The 21,065-nt window shown below is 40.0% G+C and overlaps 1 protein-coding gene across 7 annotated transcripts in view; it reads left to right on the plus strand.

The window, feature by feature from the left end:
• MLLT10 (MLLT10 histone lysine methyltransferase DOT1L cofactor) overlaps positions 1–16,995 on the plus strand; it is a 129,857-nt gene extending 112,862 nt beyond the window's left edge. For 6 of the 7 annotated variants that reach the window (XM_083825175.1, XM_083825172.1, XM_083825174.1 and 3 more), the window contains 7 exons: positions 3,168–3,322; positions 5,131–5,319; positions 5,744–5,832; positions 5,958–6,319; positions 12,252–12,354; positions 13,159–13,371; positions 15,303–16,995. In XM_083825175.1, coding sequence (XP_083681301.1) covers positions 3,168–3,322; positions 5,131–5,319; positions 5,744–5,832; positions 5,958–6,319; positions 12,252–12,354; positions 13,159–13,371; positions 15,303–15,371 — 1,180 coding nt within the window. In that variant the 3' untranslated portion in view covers positions 15,372–16,995. The remainder of the gene's footprint in view (positions 1–3,167; positions 3,323–5,130; positions 5,320–5,743; positions 5,833–5,957; positions 6,320–12,251; positions 12,355–13,158; positions 13,372–15,302) is intronic. The other variant, XM_083825173.1, reaches the window with a different exon arrangement.
• Positions 16,996–21,065: the final 4,070 nt, after the last annotated feature.

The following is a 21,065-nucleotide window of genomic DNA, read 5'->3' on the forward strand; positions in this document are numbered from 1 at the left end:
TGTATAAAAATGTGTAGTTATATTATTAAATAAAAGTACCATATAATTACTTATATAAATAAGAAACATGCCTGTATATATCTATAGAAGTAAGTTAGAGATTTTTGCACAGGGAAATGCTTGACAATTAGGAAATTCCAGACCCTTGATATTATGTAATCATTAAGTAGTCCTCATATGCACATGTGTTGTGGTAATTAGAAGTTTTAGTGCTTGCTCAGTTGTTTTGCAGAGGCCTGGGTGTCATATGATCCGAGGTGGCCGGAGTTCTTATTCGGGCTGGCTTTAGACAGAATATTTAAAAAGCTAAAGTTCTTAAATATGTTTTTAACTCATATTTAAAACACTTTTATTGGGTGTGTGCTCAGGGTATTTGTAGTCCAGTATTTATAATATAATAAGATTTCAGCTGATTTTCATTAGCATCGTAAAGGAGAACTATATGATTCAAAAGCCATCTCAGAGCAGAATTCCATCCAGATCTACCTTAAATTTGGCGGGGGAGGAGGGAAGGAATCGCTACTGTATTTCTGAACCTGAAAGATGAAAAATTCAGCCTGAAATGTCTAGCATGCAAAAAAAAAAAAAAAAAAGAAAACATACCTGTGTAAGTTCACTAGCCAGCAAATTTTACTGCTGGTCTGCAGTGTGTTTGTAGCTATTTAACATATCCAGTGCCTACCCTACCGATCTGTTGCTGTTGCACACAGCATGCAGTCGCTTCTAAATTGTTTAGGTCACTGTCCTGAGTTAAATAAATAATTAACTTTGGTTAGTTAAAATATGGTGAATAAAAAGCTAACTTCAAAAATCTGCTATCTGGAAACTTTGCTATGTTACCTGCACTATGTATTGTAAGCATTTTTCCTACAAGTTCTGATTCTTCCCTTTGAAGCTTATGAGATTCATAAATAACACTTCTCTAAAAGAACAGTGATTTTAAAATAGCTGTTCAAAATAAAAACATTTGAGGAAAGAAGTGTTTGCTGTTGATGACAGCTCATTGCTCTCTTCTGAGAAGATTCGTGTGACTCACGAGCTGTGTGGTCATTTCAAATTCATATTGCTGTATCTTTGTACCCCTGTGTAATCAGTTTGATAGTTAAGCTCTCATAGTTAAAATTGTTATTTAGAGGATATGAAATACATGTTAAATATAAATATACAGGGGATATGTGAGCTGTTTCTATTTTGTAAAGGAATTGCTGCTTTTCCCAAGGTAGCAATTAAACTCTTTTCACCCAACACTTTGCCTTAAATTTAAGAATGTTTTGTAATACCTGCGTTGTTATATGTATATATGCCTGTATCTAAATGCAGATCACTTGTGATATTGCTTACAATTAATACTGTAAGAGTATGAATAGCTATACCCCAAACAAAAAACAGTTGTGAAAGTAAGCAAGGTATGAAACATGGAACAGAGAAGGGATTGCCATCTCAGTGACCGCATCAAAGCTTCGCATACAGCACACTTATAATACGATTGGAAAAGAAGATCAACTATGTGTGGAATAAGGATTCAAACCTAGTGTGCAGAAACTGTATCATATATAAGGGGTGAAGTAGAGGATCAGCTGGAAGAGGACGGATTGACTAATGTTGAGATACAGAAGTCTAGTTGTTTTTTTTCTTCTACCTCTCTAGAAGCTTCCAGGGAAGGGTTGTGAGGTTATATAGTTGTGTGTTGCTTTATTTTATGCTTTTATGAAGTCGACAGGAAACTGTCCTAAGCCCAACAAGACTTTTGTTGTTGATTTGTGATTCACAAGGAATAATTTGTTAGGGTAGTGTTACGTGCCTGTAAAGTGCATGCAGAGAAGTTGCTGGTGTGTGTGTGTGTGTATGCTTTTTGCTTGTTTGTTTAATTAAAATCTGTTGTTTGTGCAGAGTGTAGTACATCTGTTCAGAATGTTTCTGCATAAACTTTCATTCTTACCACTTCAGCATGTCATGTAAACAACTAGTTTTAAGGCTGTGTTTTTCATGTCTGTGCTGACCTGTTAAATGCTGTAGAATTGTCATCTCTTGTCAAAAAGCACCACCTTGGTTACCCATTCATCAGACTTCTTTTAACAAGTGTTACTCCTCTTTTCATCCTGTATGCAAAAGAGGAATATTTACAAATACCTACAGAGCTCTTAAGTCACCTACTTAAAACCTTTACTCATAAAAATCACTTTGCTCTGGTGCCTACACAATGCTTGACAGTCATTAGGTAGCTAATGTGCTGTGACCACTGCTTATTACACTAATCATAATTAACACACCGATTTCCTGAGTGCTCTATGTTGGCCTGTACTGGGACCGCGGTGGTCTTGGTAAGTTTGCACTGTGTTGAGCAGTACAGCTGTGATCCTGTGGTGGCACAAATATTTATTACTACAGTAATAACCGATACATAAGAACCTGAATTTCAGCTCACTTGAGTTGATTTAAAAACAAACAAATAAGAAAACCCAACCAACTTTTAGTGGGCCTTGGTGTTGGTCCTGTATGAGGAATGGGGCGATGCATACAGGAGGACAGCATTCAGAGACAGAAATACACTGAGTGTCTGGTTTTGCTCACAGGTTAGATTTTGCTCTACCCAATGAAAAAGAAGCCTTCTTGTAGGACTTGAGGTTATCTTTTAGTGGCTGTATGCTCAGTATTGGATTTTCTCCTGAACAAGAAAAGGCATGTTGCAAAGGGATTATTCTTTGAACTATGTGTGATTGTGAGCAGAAAAGAAAAAATGTACTTGAAGTGTGCACAGGACAAGCAGAGGACAACTTCGACTTCCATTGCATTCCTTGTGAAATAATATTTTCCTGTAGTCCTTCAAAAATCTGTTTTTACATGATTCTTTCTGGAACAAGTTAGGCAGTGAATTTGTATGACCTTTCTATGTGGACGTGCTATTCTGTGCTAGTCCGTTTGCAAGAAGCTGTGTGTTTTCCTGGTATAAATTCTAATGCTGTGAAATATTATCATTATTATTTAAGTCAAAGCCTTAGTAGTGAGGGCCAGGAGTTCTTGCTGATTTTGATGAATTAGCTTAGTCTTTGGGGTGTAAGGCATGTAGGTGCTAAGGGCTGATACAAGGTAAGAAAACAACAGGCTTTTGCTAATACATTTCCTTCCGTCATTTTCTTTTAAACAATAAATTGCAATATTTTCAACAGATCCCCTGTAAGCAGCTTGCAGATTCGCTATGATCAATCAGGGAACAACTGCGGGGAAAACTTGCCCCCAGTAGCAGCCAGCATAGAACAGCTTCTGGAGAGGCAATGGAGTGAAGGACAACAGTTTTTACTAGAACAAGGCACCCCTAGTGACAGTAAGTACTTGCATTATGTTCTGGTACTGTTTTGTTACCTGTGTTGCTCTTAATTGCCGCCCAGTTGTTGTCCAAGAATTTTTAAAGACTTGTTTTCTGTTGTGAAAGGAATTATAAACGTAGTGTTGGATTGCAACCTAGTTCTTAGTGTGGCAGTTGGCTTCAGTAGATGACAAGAGAGTTTTCTATCTAAATTTTTATGGATGGGGAAATTGTGTCATGCAAGAGGAAGTGACTTGTGGATCCAGCTGGTTGACTGCAGAGCTTGAAAACAAATTCTGGACACTTAAATTCTGGACTCTTAGATCCACTACTGCAAACTTGCACAACTTTTGCAAACTGTGGACGAGTAAAACCCAGTTGCTCAGTTTGCTTTATTGGTACAGTGACTTTTTCATTTTAAAAATCTAAACTGCCTACTTCCGTTGCTGTTTCAATATATATATATTTATAAATGTCAGGCAAGTGTCCTACTAGGCTTTCGTATCTTTATTACGTTCTGTGTTTACCATGAAATTCTCAAAGTAAGCAAATCATTTTTTCAAGTTGCATTTAATAGGATGAAATAGTCCAAGAACGAACACACTAAATGTGGAACTGATGAGTAGATCACTTACATCCCTGTGTTCCAGAAAATAGCAGTGTCTAAGGAAATGATTGAACACATTTAAAAGAAAATTAATACCAGCTTGGTTTTTGTGTTATATTTTATTGAACGTGTTATTCTTTTTGGTAGTGTAAAGTGGTATCTAGTTGGTGTTTTTATGAATGGTATCCTGACAAAAATGCTAATTGTCAGGAAATTCATGCAGGGATAATCCTTTAAACATGATAGCTGGAGGACAGGTTTAGCTAAGTCTTATTGCATCTCATTTGGGCTCACTGAGGGTTCCTTTGTATGTTCTTGAAGAGGAGGGATAAAAGCTAAATCCTTGGGAAATGACCAGATGTGCCTATACCAGTAGACTTATGTCTGTAGTAGGCCCAGAGGTCATGTTAAACAAATACAATTTAGAATTAAAAAAAAAAAATAAATGGCTATCCCTGTGGCTTTACAGTCACACTCTAGTACTAGTTGGGAAATCCAAGTTCTGAAACAAAGTCGGAGTTTGAAAAAACTGAGCTCGGTAAAGAAAATCATGTTAGTACAGAAGATGATGCCCTTATTCTGGGGGCCGAGGGGGGGAAGAAGAGGGTGGTAACTGCAGTGCTCACACAGTGCTCCCTGCTGGGTGATTTGTAGATCGACGCTCACAGCAAATGAGAGTGCTCCCAGCAAGGTGTGTCGTGGTAACTTAACAATGGGTGAAATTCTGTCATTGTTTAAGTTTGGGATTCATTGTACAGGAGATTAAAACTGAATAATGCCCCTTTCCCAAGATTTTGTTTATTTCTACATCAGTGTTGTTGGTCGGATGTATTGTTAGTTGAATGCATCCATGTCAAATCTTTTCTGTTTTCATAATGCTTAAAATTTCGAATAGATTTTTCCAAGCTACACTGCCAACCTGTGCTGCTAAAATAATATTGTCCTTGTATTCTGGTTTTTGGAGCTAAGTTATCACGTACTCAATTTTGCTTAAAATGAATGTCACCCCTGATGATGAGACGTTATCCCATTAACATTTTTGTTTTTATTTTCACATATAACTGCATTTGCTAGTCTTGATTTATAATACATAAATTAAAGTGAAGGTGTTACTTATTTTATTTAAATTTAGCAACAATGAGTCTAATCATGAGTGATTTTTTTATGAAAGAAAAGCTTTGAATGTGATTGTGAAAGATAACATGCGTTTTTATCTTAGTTTTAGGAATGCTTAAATCATTACACCAACTTCAGGTTGAAAATAGGAGGTTAGAAGAACAGATAAAGAATCTGACTGCTAAAAAGGAACGGCTCCAGCTACTCAATGCACAGCTTTCAGTGCCCTTTCCTACAATAACTTCAAATCCTAGCCCTTCTCATCAAGTACATGCCTTTCCAGTACAAGCAGGTAAATAGTGTGAAAGTGTGGAAGAAATTTGAATGGTTCATATGAAATACCCATTTCATCTACAAATGCCATCAATGGGAGATGCATGTACCTGTATTATCAGAATAAATATTTTTATGGGGATTAAAACAAACAAACAACCCACAAAACCCCAAACCTCTATTGTTTAAAATCAAGTGGAAACCTTGTATAAACCATTACTACTTGTTTCAGTGTGGGTTTTTTCTTCAGTCTGGAGCACATCTGTTTGAATCTATTGATTCACTAATCAGTTAGTTAATATTTTACTATTCAGCAGCGATTCTAAGGTTGACTTTACATTTTCCATGTTTACCTTTGACATTATTTTAAAATAATTATTCTGAATCTTTTTACATGTTACAGAAATTTAATCACTGTGTGTTTTTTGAAATAATTACTTTAGCACCTAGCACCGATTCCTTGAACAGCAGTAAAAGTCCGCATCTGGGAAACAGTTTTTTACCAGACAATTCTCTTCCTGTATTAAATCAGGTAATATTTATTTGTTCCTTCTAAACTTAAACTTGTTACAAGTTAACTCATCATAGCTGTTGTATTTTGCTGCTATGCGAAACTTTATGCAGCTGAGGGGGTTTTGTTGTTTGTTTTTACACCAGGAGATAACCTCCAGCGGACAAAGCACCAGCAGTTCATCAGCCCTTTCCACTCCACCACCTGCTGGGCAGAGTCCAGCTCAGCAAGGCTCAGGAGTCACAGGAGTTCAACAGGTCAATGGTGTGACAGTGGGGGCACTAGCTAGTGGTATGCAGACTGTAACCTCCACCATTCCTGCAGTGCCTGGTGTGGGTGGAATAATTGGAGCACTGCCAGCCAGCCAGCTGGCAATCAATGGAATTGTAGGGGCTTTAAATGGGGTAATTCAGACCCCGGCAACAATATCACAGAACCCTTCTCCTCTCACTCATGCAACCGTGCCACCCAATGCAACACATCCTCTGCCAACTACATTAAATAACAGGTAAGAATTTGCTGATTTATGTTTTTCTCGATAGTGTCTGTCTTCAGTTTAGCTGTATTTTTAGCTGCCTTATTCAAATGGTACGTTTTCTGCCTTAGCCTCTAACTGTCAAACTAGGTTCTGCTCCTGATCTGTGAAAGAAAATAAGAAAAGCATTTAATGGAAGCGTGAAGGTTAAAGAAGAAAGGTTTTCTGTTTAGCTTTTGCGAATTGTAGCTCACGTCCGTTTATTCTTGTTTTTTAATCGAGTCACATTCCAAAACAAATGTACTTATGCAAATGTGCTTCAGATCTTTTTTTAGTTCAGAAAACAATATTCTTTGTCCTGCCAATTGTTCTTCCAGGATTAAAGCAGCACTGGAAAAGCTACCATTTGTTGCAGTTGTGGGGGTGGAGGGGAAGCAGAAGGGGAACAGTATATGGTCATGTAGTTAAAAAGGTAATAGGCATAACTGAGAAGAGTAGTGATGCAGCTGCGTGGTGTTTTCAGTTCTCTGCATCTGACTCCAAAGACAAGAAAACTATTTTTTCAAGTCATGTTCCTAAGGATTTTTAAATGCATAAAAAGATGTTTAAGTACTTGTAACAACCCTTTCCCCAAAACCAGGTATCCTAAGTAGCCTAATCTGCTGCTGCTGCTTGAGGTTACAAGGTAAATGGGTAACAGAAGGAGACAGCTGCTTTCCAGGAGGGGTTCAAACTGCTTGGTCTGGAAGTATTTTGGGATAGAGCAGAGCCAGGGATAACTAATTCACTTAACTCCTGATAACTCCAAGGATAACTCCCACTTCCCTTCCCCCTACCCTCTTGTATTGCCCTGCACTTAGGAAGAACAACCACTTTTCTGTGTAGAAAGAAATGCCTGCAAATAGGGAGCGGACTGCTTGTCTTCGAGTCTATTTTTGGAGATTATGCTGGATTACTCAACAAAAATGCGTATGTGATTGGCATGTGATGGGTGGGATACCTGTTTTTGTAGCTTTTTTCCATTTTTTTTCTTTACTGTTAATTGACAGTATATCAGTGTTCTTGTACAGTATCATTGGTACTGCTTCATTAGGCTTATAAACCTGATACTTTTAAATGTGTCCTGTTTTGTTTTCATGTGCTATTATATTTTTACTGAGCAGATTGTTTTTCTTAGCTTATATATGAACGTAACATTTCACAGGTTAAACAAAAGACATTTCCTTAATGAGAAAGTGTTTTCGTTCTTGTGTATCAGAGGTCTGCAGAGAACACAAGAATTTTGATTTACTCTCCCCAAAAGTGTGAGGAGCAGTCCTTTGTAGTGAGAAAGACTAGACAGAATCAGTTATATTAACAAGTTGTATAATAATTCCCCATTTCTGGTTGTGCCAAGATAATGCTGGCCATGCTGCTCTTTTCTCTGTTTTTTGTTAATATGCAGATTATTTATTTCTGCCTGTCCATAGTGCAGAAGATCTTTTGTTTCTCTTTTATATCAATTTTAACTGCTGTCACTCTTAAGTGTGTAGCCTAGGAATAGACTACTCCACTTCATGCAGAATATTGAAACTAGTGTACTGCTGGTTAGCTCTAATTCTAGCTTATATCAGACTCTAGAATATTCCTGACATTTTTCTGTTCTCTGCTACAGCAAGCTCATGATGGTCTATAACTGTCAGAATTTCCATTTCTTTATCTTGCATGATCTCTATCTGCATTGCTCCCTCAGTAATATTAATTTTATTGTGGTTTTCACACAGTTCTCTCCTTTTTTGAGTTCATCCCTTCCTCCCCCCCCCCCCCTTTTTTTTTTGCTGGGCTGTCTTCTTTTTGAGATGTTTCCCAGTTACTCACAAATTAGTGCTAATTTGATTTTAGTAGTGATACATACGTTCCTTATCCCTGGTTTTTCCATTAAAAAAATACTTGTGAAAAATCTTTAAAAAGCAAACAAAACAAAACCCACCTTTTCTTACAAAAAAACTATGTTGTGCGGAGACTCTGGTATGATTTTGGATAAAGAAAAAATGGGAAAAATTATAAAAGTATTTTCCGTTGGCTGAGATCATTGTTTCTGAAACTCCACGGCACACCGTTTGTTCCTGCCACCCTTGAGGTCAGCGCTGATTCAGTGGCAAGTAGCTGGCTGTTCCTTTAGTGTTAAATTCCTCTAGTTATCACTACTCTTTGAACTGCGTAAGCGGGAGGGTTAGCTTGTGAAAAGCACGGGCAGGCATGGAGGTTTGCTGCCACGCTGGTACCAGCTCCCAGCTCTCTGACCGTGGTTAGACGACGTGGTGGTGAACGAGGTTGGAGCTGGGTTAAATCACTATTCCCAAGATGATGGGAAGTCATACGAGAACCCAGCCCCGCTTTTTAACTTTTTTTATATTGTTTTATAATTAAAAGACCTCCCAGGTACTCCTGTAAGTTGCTATTGATGGTAACTTTCCCAGTTTCAGAATCTGTCCAGTTTGATGTGAAAGATAACTAGATTATTTACTGGTACCTCAAAAGTTGTGTATACATGGTTCTTGTCCGCATGAGCTCTTTGTTAACTTTGGGACGTAGGGAAGCAAGAAAGCACTGATTTGCACACTCCTCTTTGGGAAAGTTTCAAATGGTAGGTAAAAGCCTGCCTTCATTCAGTAGAGAAAAGTACGTGGTCTTATTCAGGGGGCAGGGAGGGAAAGTTGAATGCAGGTTGCGTCCTACCTTTAGAGCAACCAGGAGATCCAGTGATTTGAGGGAGAAGATAGGATTGTTTCTTTAACATTCTAGCAATTGGAGAAGGCTGTAGGATGGAGAGGTTCAGACCAATCGTATACCTTTTACTGAGAAGCTAAAAAGGATTAAATTTACATGCCAAACTGATCTGATTTAGAGAGAGGTCTGTGGTGAAATCCAGTGAGCCGCCTTTTCCAGCAGGCTCAGGAGCCGCAGGGTTGCTTCTTCTGCAGTTAGGCTTTGTTTCTAGATGCATCTCAGCTGCTGGCTGTGGGTATTTTCCTTCAAGTGCCTTTGTAGAGCAGGAGAGGAAGACAGAGTGGGTAAAGACAGCAGCAGAAAAAGCAAGGGCAAAGGTGAAACATGATGTAGGAAAAAAGGTAATGAGATTTTAATAAGTGGAAAAAAACAGTGGAGAAGATACAGGAAGTACAGAAAAACACACAATGAGTGAGCTAAAAGAGAAAAAGGAAATAATAGTAATTTTAGTAATATTAGTCAAGTTGAAGATGCTTATTTTTTGCAGTTTTTACAAAAAAATGCTACAATTAAATTTAAAGCTGATTGGAGGAATTTCAAATAATTTAAAATCATTTGAAAGAAACACAGGTAGGGCAAACAGTTCTAACTTACTCATATATGATGGCAGGCCTTACTCTTCATGTCGTAGCTCAGGGTGGAAACGTGGGAGTTTCCTTGGATGGGTGAAATGTCATTTCAGTGCTCATCAACAACCACATAAATACAGCTTGAATTATTGGGGATTAGACGGATCACGCAGTGGACACCACCGTTATGCCACCTTAAATCCCTGCTGTGTCGGCGCCTTGAATATTAGGTGTACTTCTGATTATGCAGCTTCTAAAAATACACGTAAGAAAAAGGCAAAAGAATATAGCAAGATTAACCAGAGGCAAGAGGGTTTGCACAGGACAAGATCAGTAGAATTGACTTACTGGCCTGGGGAAAAGGGCACATTGCATGAGAGCTTGGAGAACCAGGAGAGTGCCAGAAAGATGGTAAATGAATGGTGCAAAGTAGATGATAGGAAGTTAAGTGTAGCCCAGCACGTGTTTCGCCTGGCTCTGAAGCCATCCGGTGAGGTATGAAACACAGCTGGTTTGTCGCCTGCCCTGTCCCAGCAGCAGAGACCGGTGCCGCTACGCGTGTTGCCGTACTGGCTGGTTAACACTGAGTGAGTGTCAAGGTGCTCGTGGAGCAGCATGCTGGCTGCTGCAGGAAGGCAAGGGAAATACCGTGCCCTGAAGAGCTGCTGATGGTAACCTGGCTGATTTAAGTTGATCTAATTCCTTTCTATCGATCGCAGCCAGCAGTGCTGGTGGTCATCCTGCACACACCTCCGTGCTTGTACCAGTGCTTGTGCACGCGCACGATAGCCTTACCTGCATTAATGGACGATCTTTTGGCGTTTTTTGTGTTGGCTTCGGTTTCAGCTCAGTTCCCGTGAGATGCAGCTCATTGTGCAAGAGCTAGGGCAAGGGGAGGGGACAAAAATGCACAGCCGAAAGGGAAATACTTAACCTTTCAACAGCAGGATAAGCTTATATTAGCTTAAACCTATTGCAAAACTGCACCCAGTAATTTGATGGGTGTTTTAAACTAATAAAAGCTAACAATGCTACCAAAAGAATAAATCCAGCCATCTTCCTGATTCTGTTCCAGAACCATCCTTGCGCATGCTGTTGGTATCGCAGTGAGCTGGCACAGCTGAAGGAACCCTTTATTTCCAGACCAGTTGTCAGCTGGATCGGTTCCCTGCCCAATTTCATAAATAGCTGCGGAAAGTCTTGTGTGGGCACAGAAAGTGGGACTGGGAGCGAAGTTGTAGCTAACCACCTTTTTGTGACAGCATCAGCCGAGCCACTTCAAGGCTGAATTGTTTGCTAAATTACAGACAAGGTGTAGGCAACAGTGATAGATCTGAATATAACCGAAGATCAGAGTTGGAAGGAAACCAGGGCAGAGTAACTGCTGGTTAACTTGTTGTGTGCCTTTAAAAATCCAAACAAACCAAGCACACGCAGGCACACAGCTTTATCAACTGTTTTGTGGGTACATAGTAAGAGGAAGATTTGGAAGACGATGAATTTGATTAGCGTATGCTCATATGAGGATCCTTTAAGTAGAACAGACTTGCACTAACTGAAACTCTTGTGCATTCACTTCAGACAAACTGGTGTAACCCGAGGCTTTAGGGACAATTGCTTGGCTTGCAGTTCTGCACCAGCACAGGTAACTTCGGAGTGGAGACTCCTACGTACTGGCACGAGTTGCAAGTTACACTTTTAATGTAGTTCTCGAAGTTGCCCTGCCCAGCTGCCTGCTCTGTCTCTGCAGGACATTGCCTCAGCAACAGAACAACAGAAACAGGAGGAGGAGCAGGATAACTGCTGTGTGTGTGTGTTTTAAAGCCATCAAGACTAGCATATGAACTTCAATTGCCGCATTTCTAACTTAATATGTCAGGCTGTCATTTGCAGTAATTGAAGAGTCAGCACCTACTCATTTCTGTCCCCTTCCATTACGGGAGCATTACCTCCAGGTAGGGCTGGAAGTGCTGCCCACTGCAGCACGCTCAGAGCAGTCAGATCAGCTCATGTGGTGAAGTTCTTGTGGCAAAATATTGGTGGGGTAAGAATCTGCATGCTGTATGTACCTAGCACAGAGCAACCAGTGCTTAATAATTTTGAGCGCTAATCAGGTTGCTGATACAGCTTGCTCTGTGGTAGGTGGCGTTTTTAGAAGAAGCTGAAAATTGCATCTAGGAGAGAGACTGAGAAGCAACTTGAGTGATTTGAATTGATGAGAGTAGGTCCAAGAACTGGGATAGGACAGTGGTCCTTGCTCCAGTATTACACATGAATATGTGTCTGGCGAGATTGTGTCTGTTCAGTTGAGAAGCAAATACCAGTTTCAGTAGCAGGCATACTAGGTTTGGTAACAGACATGCAAGTAGTATTAAAGGCTGGCAAGAGCTTCTATAGAAAGGCCGTGTTTTAGATTACATGAAATGTAAATTGGGGTGGCAGTGGTAACGTCTAGGTATGGATCAAAAATGCCAGTTGACGAATTTTAATGTTGGATATTATGCGATCAAAATACTAAACAGGAACTGTCTGTTTATATAAACATTTTCTTTGTTTCAACGGAATGTTGAAGTAAAAAGTTCTCGTACTTCCATATAAACTACAGTATTACCTGTCACACCCCACAGTGCCTCGGGACTAGGATTGCTTCCTGACCAACAGAGACAACTTCTACTCCATCAGCAGCACCAGCAATTCCAGCAATTACTGAGTACCCAGCAGCTCACGTCGGTAAGTCTTCCAGTTAATTGTAACTTATTCCTCTAGTATGGTCTTAGGCATGGATAGATTCCCCAGCCTAATACAAATATCAGAAGTGTGTTTAATTTATATTACAGCTTTTGAAAATCTTTCAGTTTTACAGTTGTTTCAGCCATTTTGGATGATAGTCATGGGCTGCATCTCTGTGTGTTGTTGTAAGAATTGCTGCTTAATGCCTTCAGCCCTATTTCATCCCTTGTGGAGCTGGTGGCTTGTCTCTCTAAGCATTAGCTGTGGGCAGTAGAGTCTGGGGCCATATGCAGGCTCTGACAGTATCCTAAATGAATCCCTGGTACCACTGGGACTCTAGCATAAAAGATTTTTGGGAATCATCTCATGAGCTGTCTTCACTCTGCCTTTCACTATTCATGTATGCCATAGGTAACTGGTTTAAGTATGTGTGTATATATATATATATATAAAAATATATATATATATATATATATAAATTTGCATTGTCAATTGTGTAGTTTTAGTGCTGTGATAAAAACGTGGTTTGATATTCTTCACAGACAGGCTTCTTTTGATAGAGACTTGGGAAAAGCCAGCAGGCTTTGCTAAACACGCGAGCTACTGATTTTGGGAAGTTTATAGGCACTCTCCTTCCCTTTCCCACAGTCTTGTGGAGCTTCCTTAGTGTAACCTAAATTAGCTGGGACTAGGTTAGGGGTTGCACTGGCTGAAGATGTGGATAAGCAAGAACCCAGGGAGAAGCTATTATTCAGTAACTAACCCTTGATTATCTTTCCCCCTCCCACCTTATTATTACTGCAGGAACAACATCAGGCCCTTTTGTATCAGTTAGTACAGCAACAGCACCACCACCAACACCACCATCAGTCCGAAGTACAGCAACTGCAGATTACTGGAGGAGCACAGATACCCATAAACAACTTACTTTCAGGCACCCAGGCATCACCACTAAACGCAGCTTCTACCAACCCGTTCCTTACAATTCATGGAGATAACGCGGCTCAGAAGGTGACAGTAAGTATATTTCTCACCTCATTTTCAGTGAAGTATCCCCGTGAGGTAACTGAACGATAAGCATGTTATATGCATGTATTTACAACTCAAGGATGGTGGATTTTTTTTCTTTTCTTTCTATTTCTGAAGCCTTGGTCCACAGTTAATGAGGTTCACAACTCATTGTATAAGTGACTAACTTGCAGTCACTTATACCTAGACTCTTTGCTGCATGCTCCTGCTTCCCTGGATCAGGACTCGTCCAGTGATTCTTGCCTTCCTCTTGTAAAATCATGAGCATAGCCCTTCTCTCCCCACCTTTCTTCCCCAGCTTTGTGTCTCCCATGTGGTCAGTCATTTGTCTTACCACCTTACTTGAAGAACTTCACCTCAGCAGGCCTCAGGTAGTGTGGAGCTGCAGAGGTTGGCTGATGACTTGAGAGATGAGGAGCCTGTTGCTGGGGCGGTGAAACAGGCATTAAGAGAATGGCTGTGTGTGTCTTGGTTCTGGCATGGGGAGACGAGGCTGTACACTAGGAGACTGAGCAACTCCTCCTGCGCTTGTTATACTAATGAAACCTTTCCTGGACAGATTAAAAAGAAAGATTTTTCCAGCAAAGATGTTCCATTTTTCCTAAACAGTGCCCTCTAACCTCCGCCCCCAAGAGACACATTCTTCTCTGACTCCTTGAAGAACAATGAATAGACTTCATTCTCTCAGGGTCATGCAATTAAGATAGGTGAGACGCAAAAGATAATGTGATGAATTTTCGAGACAGTTTTCCTAGAAACAGCTCCCTTCTGCTCAGAAATATGAGCATTTACTTTTTGCGTGTGTGGTCATTGTCACTTTCCAGCTTGGTCCATTACTGTGATGGAAACCGGACTGCAAACTGCAGTACTGCAGCAAGACCGTGTTCTTTGCTGGTCACCAAATGGAAGAGCACAAGGGCTGTATCAGGAGTTTGCTCAGTGCTTTGTCTCCTTTTAGAAATGTGATTCTGTTATGCTTAAAATTATCTCCCCTTCATTTTCTGAAAATTAATAGGCAACGGGATTGAGACCATCTATTTTTTTTACATTGGAACAACCTGTTTTATACGAGATGTGCTTGCTTTGAGTTTTTTGAAATGGCTATTACTAGCTTTAGAGAACATGACCAGGCAGCAGTCGTTTTACAAATACGATGTTACAATTGTATTTAGTATTTTTGTAACAGTTAGCTGTAAACAATTCAAGGAAATCTCAGAACATCTCCCAAACATAAAACCCTTAGAAATAATTATTTTTTAAAATTGCTTTCTTTTTAAGGTTACAGCTGAGAGTTTGCATTGGATTGTTGAATTATTTTAATCCAAGAAGAATTTTTAACAAATTCTTTATTTGCAAAAGTTTTAAATGTTTCAACTTCATTTTGAATTGGAACAGGGTTTTTTTGAGCATTTCTGATTGCTCAGTGAATGAAGTGAGGCTCAGTTCTGTTCAGTACTTGCAGGAAATAGCTTTGTCACAATTTATGAAAGAAACATCATCAACAGGGACAAAATGGAAACTGTATTCTGTTGGAGAAGGACAGATTTTACCCCTCTCCAGGGGGTAAAACTTAGCAAAGGTCACCTTGTATTATTCTTGACCATCATGTGGATCCAAGGGCAGACCAACAGCCGGGAACAGGGAGGGCTGTGAGAAGGGAAGGTACAAGCAGTTTGTGTTCTGTTACGGTAGCTGTGAGGTCCTTCAAAGGCGGTACTGTTCCTTTAACTGTTCTGTCCTTTCCCGTCTTTATTCTATGATATTTGATTATTCTTTACAATGCAAAAGTAAATTGCTTATTATTTAGATATCTCTATTTGATTTACCTCATCTGCTTTGTGTAACATCCATCTCTGCTGTGTTATCTGCATGAATTTGATTTTATTTACCTCTGTATTTTATAATCTGATTTTTAGAAGTATTTTCTCTTACACAGAGGCTCAGTGATAAAACTGGACCAGTTGCGTCAGAGAAGAGTTGACATTTGAGTGATACTTGAGAACTGCATGTCCTGCTGTTATAGCACTTCATCGGGCTGCAAACTGCAGTTTTCCTTTCTGCAGATATGAAGAAATGCAACAAGGAACTCTTACTGCACAGGAAAAGGTTAATAATTTTCATAAGGATATTTTTGGTAGGCTTTGATTTGCTTTCTTGTTGCACTAAAATGGATGTACTTTTTCATGTTTCAGACTGTGAAGTAGATAAAATTCTGCAAACTATAGTTATTTTGTCAGTTTGATGGTACTAAGTACAAATTCGACCACAGAGAAACACATACTGTACTTTTCAGTACTAATCTTATAAACTTCAAGGCTGGTAAACTGTCCGCAGTCATGCATTACATTGATTTCAGAGCAGTAGTTTAAAAAAAAAAAAAAAAAACATCAAAAACAAAAAATGAAGCAAAACCCAAACCTAGCCAGTCTGATCCTCTGCTGCAGTTGCAATCCTTTTAGACTACGCTTGTAATGGCAGTCTGGACTTGCTACTTGTTGTTTGTTTTTACACACATTTTGAAATCTGACTCATAAGGGAATCGACTTCTGAACTTTTTATTCCTTTAAATCCCGGTTGTTATATAGTGGGAGTTTTTCCTGATTAAGAGTTTAAGAATTACAGTATGGAATCCAAAGTTTGTTAATTTTGGTGTAGGTTTTAGAGTTCTGAGGTTTTTAAAGGAACTGGTTTGGTTCCAGTGAGAAAGTTTTTTTTCTTACCAGATGAGAAGGCCACACTGGAAGAAGTATGTGCAGTGTTTGGCCTAAACCAAGTGCCTGTTGCTACCTCCGTTTTGTTGAAATGGCTGCCAACAGCTGATCATGCACTAGACGTGTCCTTGTTAGCAGCAGGAATATTAAGTGTTGCACCAGCAGCCTTGCTGTTCTGCCTTTACTAGAAGTGTTTATACCACTGTAGAGAGCTCAGGCAGATTGTTACCTGGGTCGCTTTTCACTAAGAAACTACCAAAAAAGTGAGTTAATATTTCCCACTAGGATTTAGCAGTGGTTGAAACGGGTGAACTTGTGTTAGGACACTTCCACCAACAGCAGCTGATTTCCTGGCGTGACTCTATGCAGTACGGTGAAGTACAGTTTAAATTGGGGTAATGACCACTAATCAATAGTAGGGTGGGAAATATTAGAGGAAAAGACCCAGCTGTAATTAGACCTCCACTGTGTACTTATTTGGAAGAACATGTTAATTCTGCAATATGTTTCTTAGTTGAACATTGCACAGTTCTTACCTCATTTCTGTAAATAAAGTTTTGTGAATCTGTTTTGTATTGTGAAGAATTCATAAGAAAACATTGATATTTTGATTTGTAATATTTCTAATTAGTAGATTTAATTGAAAAAGTAAAAATAATTTATTTTTATATGTTCTGGGGAATTTTTTAAAAATGTCACAAATCACTTTTGTAGATACTTTACAAAAGTAAACCAGTGGTTTATTTTACCTTCTCAACCCACTGGCGAATATTCTGTAACAATTTGTACAAAAGGTAAGATGGAAATGTGCTGTTATTTTGCCTAGATGTAAAATTCCAAGTGTATGAAAAGATATGTACAAAGCTTTTGTTAATAAACTTTAATAATGTTTATAGTTGCATATGGCTTGTGTGAACGTGAGTCTTGTAGAAAACGTGTTTCTGTTAACGTTACACAATGAGCAGGATTTTAATTGCATGTGGCTGCTAAAATTCATTACAACAACTTTTTAAAGATGTTTTTCATCTTAATTTTTGCTTTCAGGAGACACTGCAGCTGTAGTACTGTCCTGAGACATCTGTGCTTCCTGGACTTGGATGTCCAGTTGCAGTCCCGTGCTGTAGTCTGATGTCAGAGGTTTCTTTTTCATGCTTTCAGGAGCAGTTGTGATGAGATTGCAGGAGCAGTGAGCATGTGGTACTTAGTAATGCCCCAAACTCATTTTCAAGTACCTTGATGAGAGCTCTGTGGAGATGGGACATGTTCTTTATCTGTGGTGACACCTGTGCTGAAGTAATCAAGCTCTTTGGTTGTTGCTGTGTTTTTTGTATTGTATTTTTATAAAATTCATTTTTTTCTTCAGGAATTTTGCCTACTGTCCATGGAGGTGTTGGTGAACACCAGCAAAGCTGCTGGTCTTTTATTTCCCAGTCAGCAAGGAGGAAACTCGACCCTTCCCTTACTGTCACTGAAGACAGGAGTCTGAGCTTCGTGATAGCACCACTTTTGGCAGACAAGGGATGCTTGGTGCTGCCTTCGTGGCTTCGTTCCTTGCTAGTCAGGTGCAGGCCGTGGGCTGAGAACAGCTTTTGGAACAAGTAGCAAGGTGGTGTTGCTACAGGCCCGTGCCACTTGTGTATTGTCTCCTTTGCCCAAGTTCTAAGGATTGAGTATTTGTTCTGTTTTTCAAGGGGAAAACTAAAGTCCTGAAAGACTGATAAATGAGCAAGCTCAGAATTAACGATAGGGAAATGTGAAACATCTTTTGCCACAGCCAGGGCCATCGTTAATCCCCCACCCTCCCTCTACTGCATAGACAAGTATCACACCAGTAAGAGAGGTAAGTCTTGCTTTTCCTTGCCCATTCCTCTTCTCTGAGTTACCTGGTTCCTGGTAAGATGTAGAGAAGCAAGAAGGGGGCAAAGTTGGAAGTACTGGTGGGAGTGCCAGCCTCAGGACCTTCTTACCATCTCGACTTATCAGAGCTTGATGCCAGCAGCCGGAGATAGCAATGGATGTTGTACGGTGCTCCTATTCCTGATGGATCAACAATCAACAGCAGGGAAGTAATGAAAAGGACAGTTCTGACATCTAAACAAAACTCCAATTCGCTGGTCTTTAAAGAAAGCGACCACATCAAAGCCAAGTTCACATGAGGGCCAGATGCAGTCAAAACCAACCTTGTTCCAATGATTTTGCAGATCCTGACATCAAAGAGCCTGGTCTGTGGCTGACTTGGCACCAGTTCAGCAGGCGCTGAGGCTGCAGTCCCTGTGGAATGTCTCTGCTGCCAAAGCAGCACACGCCTCAATGCAGGTCCCTGTCAGCCAAGGCCCAGGTTACTGATGCCCCTCAAAATGCAGCAGGAACCACTCCAGATTCAGTGTCATGGGAGCAGCCAGCAGGGCCTGCCACTAATTCATGGTGCGGTGCCAGGGCCAGCGCGTTTCTCCTGCACGGCCAGCTTGCCCCTCCTTCTGCACCTCCCTGGGCCTGTGCTTCAGGTGGGTCGGTTCTTCCAGCCCTGAGGCCGCAGCCCATCGCTTCCATCCAGGCAGGACCAGCGCCATGTCTCAGCAGTCACACGCAGAACAATGTCACCAGTACCGTGCGTGCCTCTGCTGCTTCAGGCATGCAACCTGGCAATGGGACGTAAGGGCCTGTACACTCGTGCAGCCTTAAGGCTTTGCCTTCAGATGAACTGTAGTTGTCAGGCACGGTGCTTCAAGTAGCTCAGACTGAATGGCCTTACAAGCAAAAAAGGAGAAAAAGTGTGTCTTACCTGTTAGTGGCACGCCTCCTTGGAGCCCTCCTCAGACCTTCTAGGGCTAGGAGGAGCTAAAGGTGCTGGGCATGGAGTGATTAGTGCCAAACACACAGTACTAACACAGGCAAAGCTTAAGCAAAGCTCTTACTTTTTTTTAAAGATTTCCGATGATAAATGTGTTCAAAGTCTTTATTTTTTCCCCATTCTCTGCCTTAACTATGTCTCGTTCCAAACTAAGCCCACTTTTATTCTTCATAGCCACAACCACCATGAAACAGTTTTGTATTGAGTGCATCAAGGAGATGAAGCAGTGCAAGGCTCCTTTCTACATAGTTGCAGATTTATCTCTCTCTACTGTGCAGCAAATACCACCACTACCACCTTCTGTGCTTCCTGGCGACTCTGGTTTGTACTCGCTGGTTCCTCTCCTTTGGATTTTTATTTTTTTCCTCCAATTGGACTACACCTTCCCTGCAGTGTGATACATAACACTGGGCACACCATTCCAGGTGAAGTCTTCTAGTACTCAGTGAGTACAAAGGAAAGATGACTTTTTTTCCTCACAGGCTGTATTCTCCTGTTACTTGATTTCTTTGAACCCGCAGGACATTACCAGCTTAATGCGAGTGGATTACAAATCCAGCACGGATCCTTTACTTGAAGAGCTATTACCTCACCAGTTACTTGCCAGCTGCTGTTACAGCACTTGGTCTGTTTTGAAAAAGACAATGTTCTTACCCTAAGGCCTAGGTTACTTCAAATTCTGATTCTAATTTGAAAAAGTAAGTTGTAAGACAATGTTTTTGCAGTAGAATTGTGTAGAATTCAGCGCAGCTAAGCAGCACGGGGCTGAGAGTTTTTCCATTCCATGTGGCCACCCCCACCCCGAGCCCAGCCCCTCCTGTTACAAGTACCCAGAGGCTGGAGCCCCCTCTTCCCGTTCATTATCCTTCTGGTTGCCACCTGGTTGTAGAAGGCTGTTCACAACAGCTTTGCTACTCACAGCAGAAACATTTCAATTACCAGTCTAATTTTTTTCATGAACAATACACCTCTGGTCCTACCTCATCCCTATCAGTGCTGCCAAGTTAATTTTCACCGATTCACCTAACCACTTCAGCAGGTTTTTCTTCGCAGCCATTTCAATTACCTCGCTACCGTCAGCTTACAGTGCACTGAATGACTTTTTAAAGGTAAGCTTTCCTGATTGCTTTTGAAAATACATCACTTGATCTCGCCTAAGACTCTTTTTTCATAGGAGTACACAGTTACTGCTTGGTCAATTAGCACACAGCGATCTTAGTACACCTTCTAAATGTTTGTTTTCCTATGTAGTTAACATTTACATTTTATTTCACAGAGAATTTTAAATGCGTTACCATGTCTAGTGAGCCTTCTATAATATTTTTTTTCACAGCCTAAGACTAGTTTTTTTAACAAGACCAAAAAATCAGTATGTTCCGCTTGGTAAAGAACCAATACAGAACACTGTCATCTTCCCTAAATAGTTGTCCCTTAAAGTCTTATGGAAATCGGATCAAATTTTGTGAAATGCTGATGTGTCAAAAGCAACACAATTGGCAAACATTTACTGGAAGAAATCATCAGAATAAATGTCAGAAAATTAACCGATTTTGGGGCTATCAAGCTCTGAGTTTGAGTCTTCCAAATATGTGGTCTTCTGATTTGTCATTTTAATTTTTAATTGCAATTCAAAAGCTTGTTAAAATCCTACTGTTAAATCAGAATCTGGGTGGTAAATCTTTTTGTTTGTTTTTAAAAAAGCAAGTCTTTAAATGTTTTTTTTGCAAAAGATAATAATCACTGCTGTGATTTATTGATACTGTTTACAGCCCATTAAGTACCCATTATTCAGCATTTTAAGCTTTGTATAACTTTTCCAGAATTATGAAAAATAATATTGCAAATAACGAACAATAACTCTTATTACCCACTCTTCAAATATGAAATCAAACTGTATTGAATCCAGCATATACAAAAAAACAAGATATGAGAAATCTTAGCATAATAATGTTGGCTTTTAAGTGCAATTCTGTATTTAAAAACTGGTCATGAAGAATATGCTTTAAGTATCTTAAAGACCTTTTTTAACCTTCTTACCCACTTCAACTTTACCAAATAACAGCACTACTGAATATCGCTGTGTATGAGTCTGCAGATTTAGCAGAAGAGAAATTATATAG

Source organism: Anser anser (assembly GCF_964211835.1).
Source record: "Anser anser genome assembly, chromosome: 2".
NCBI classification, from domain to species: domain Eukaryota; kingdom Metazoa; phylum Chordata; class Aves; order Anseriformes; family Anatidae; genus Anser; species Anser anser.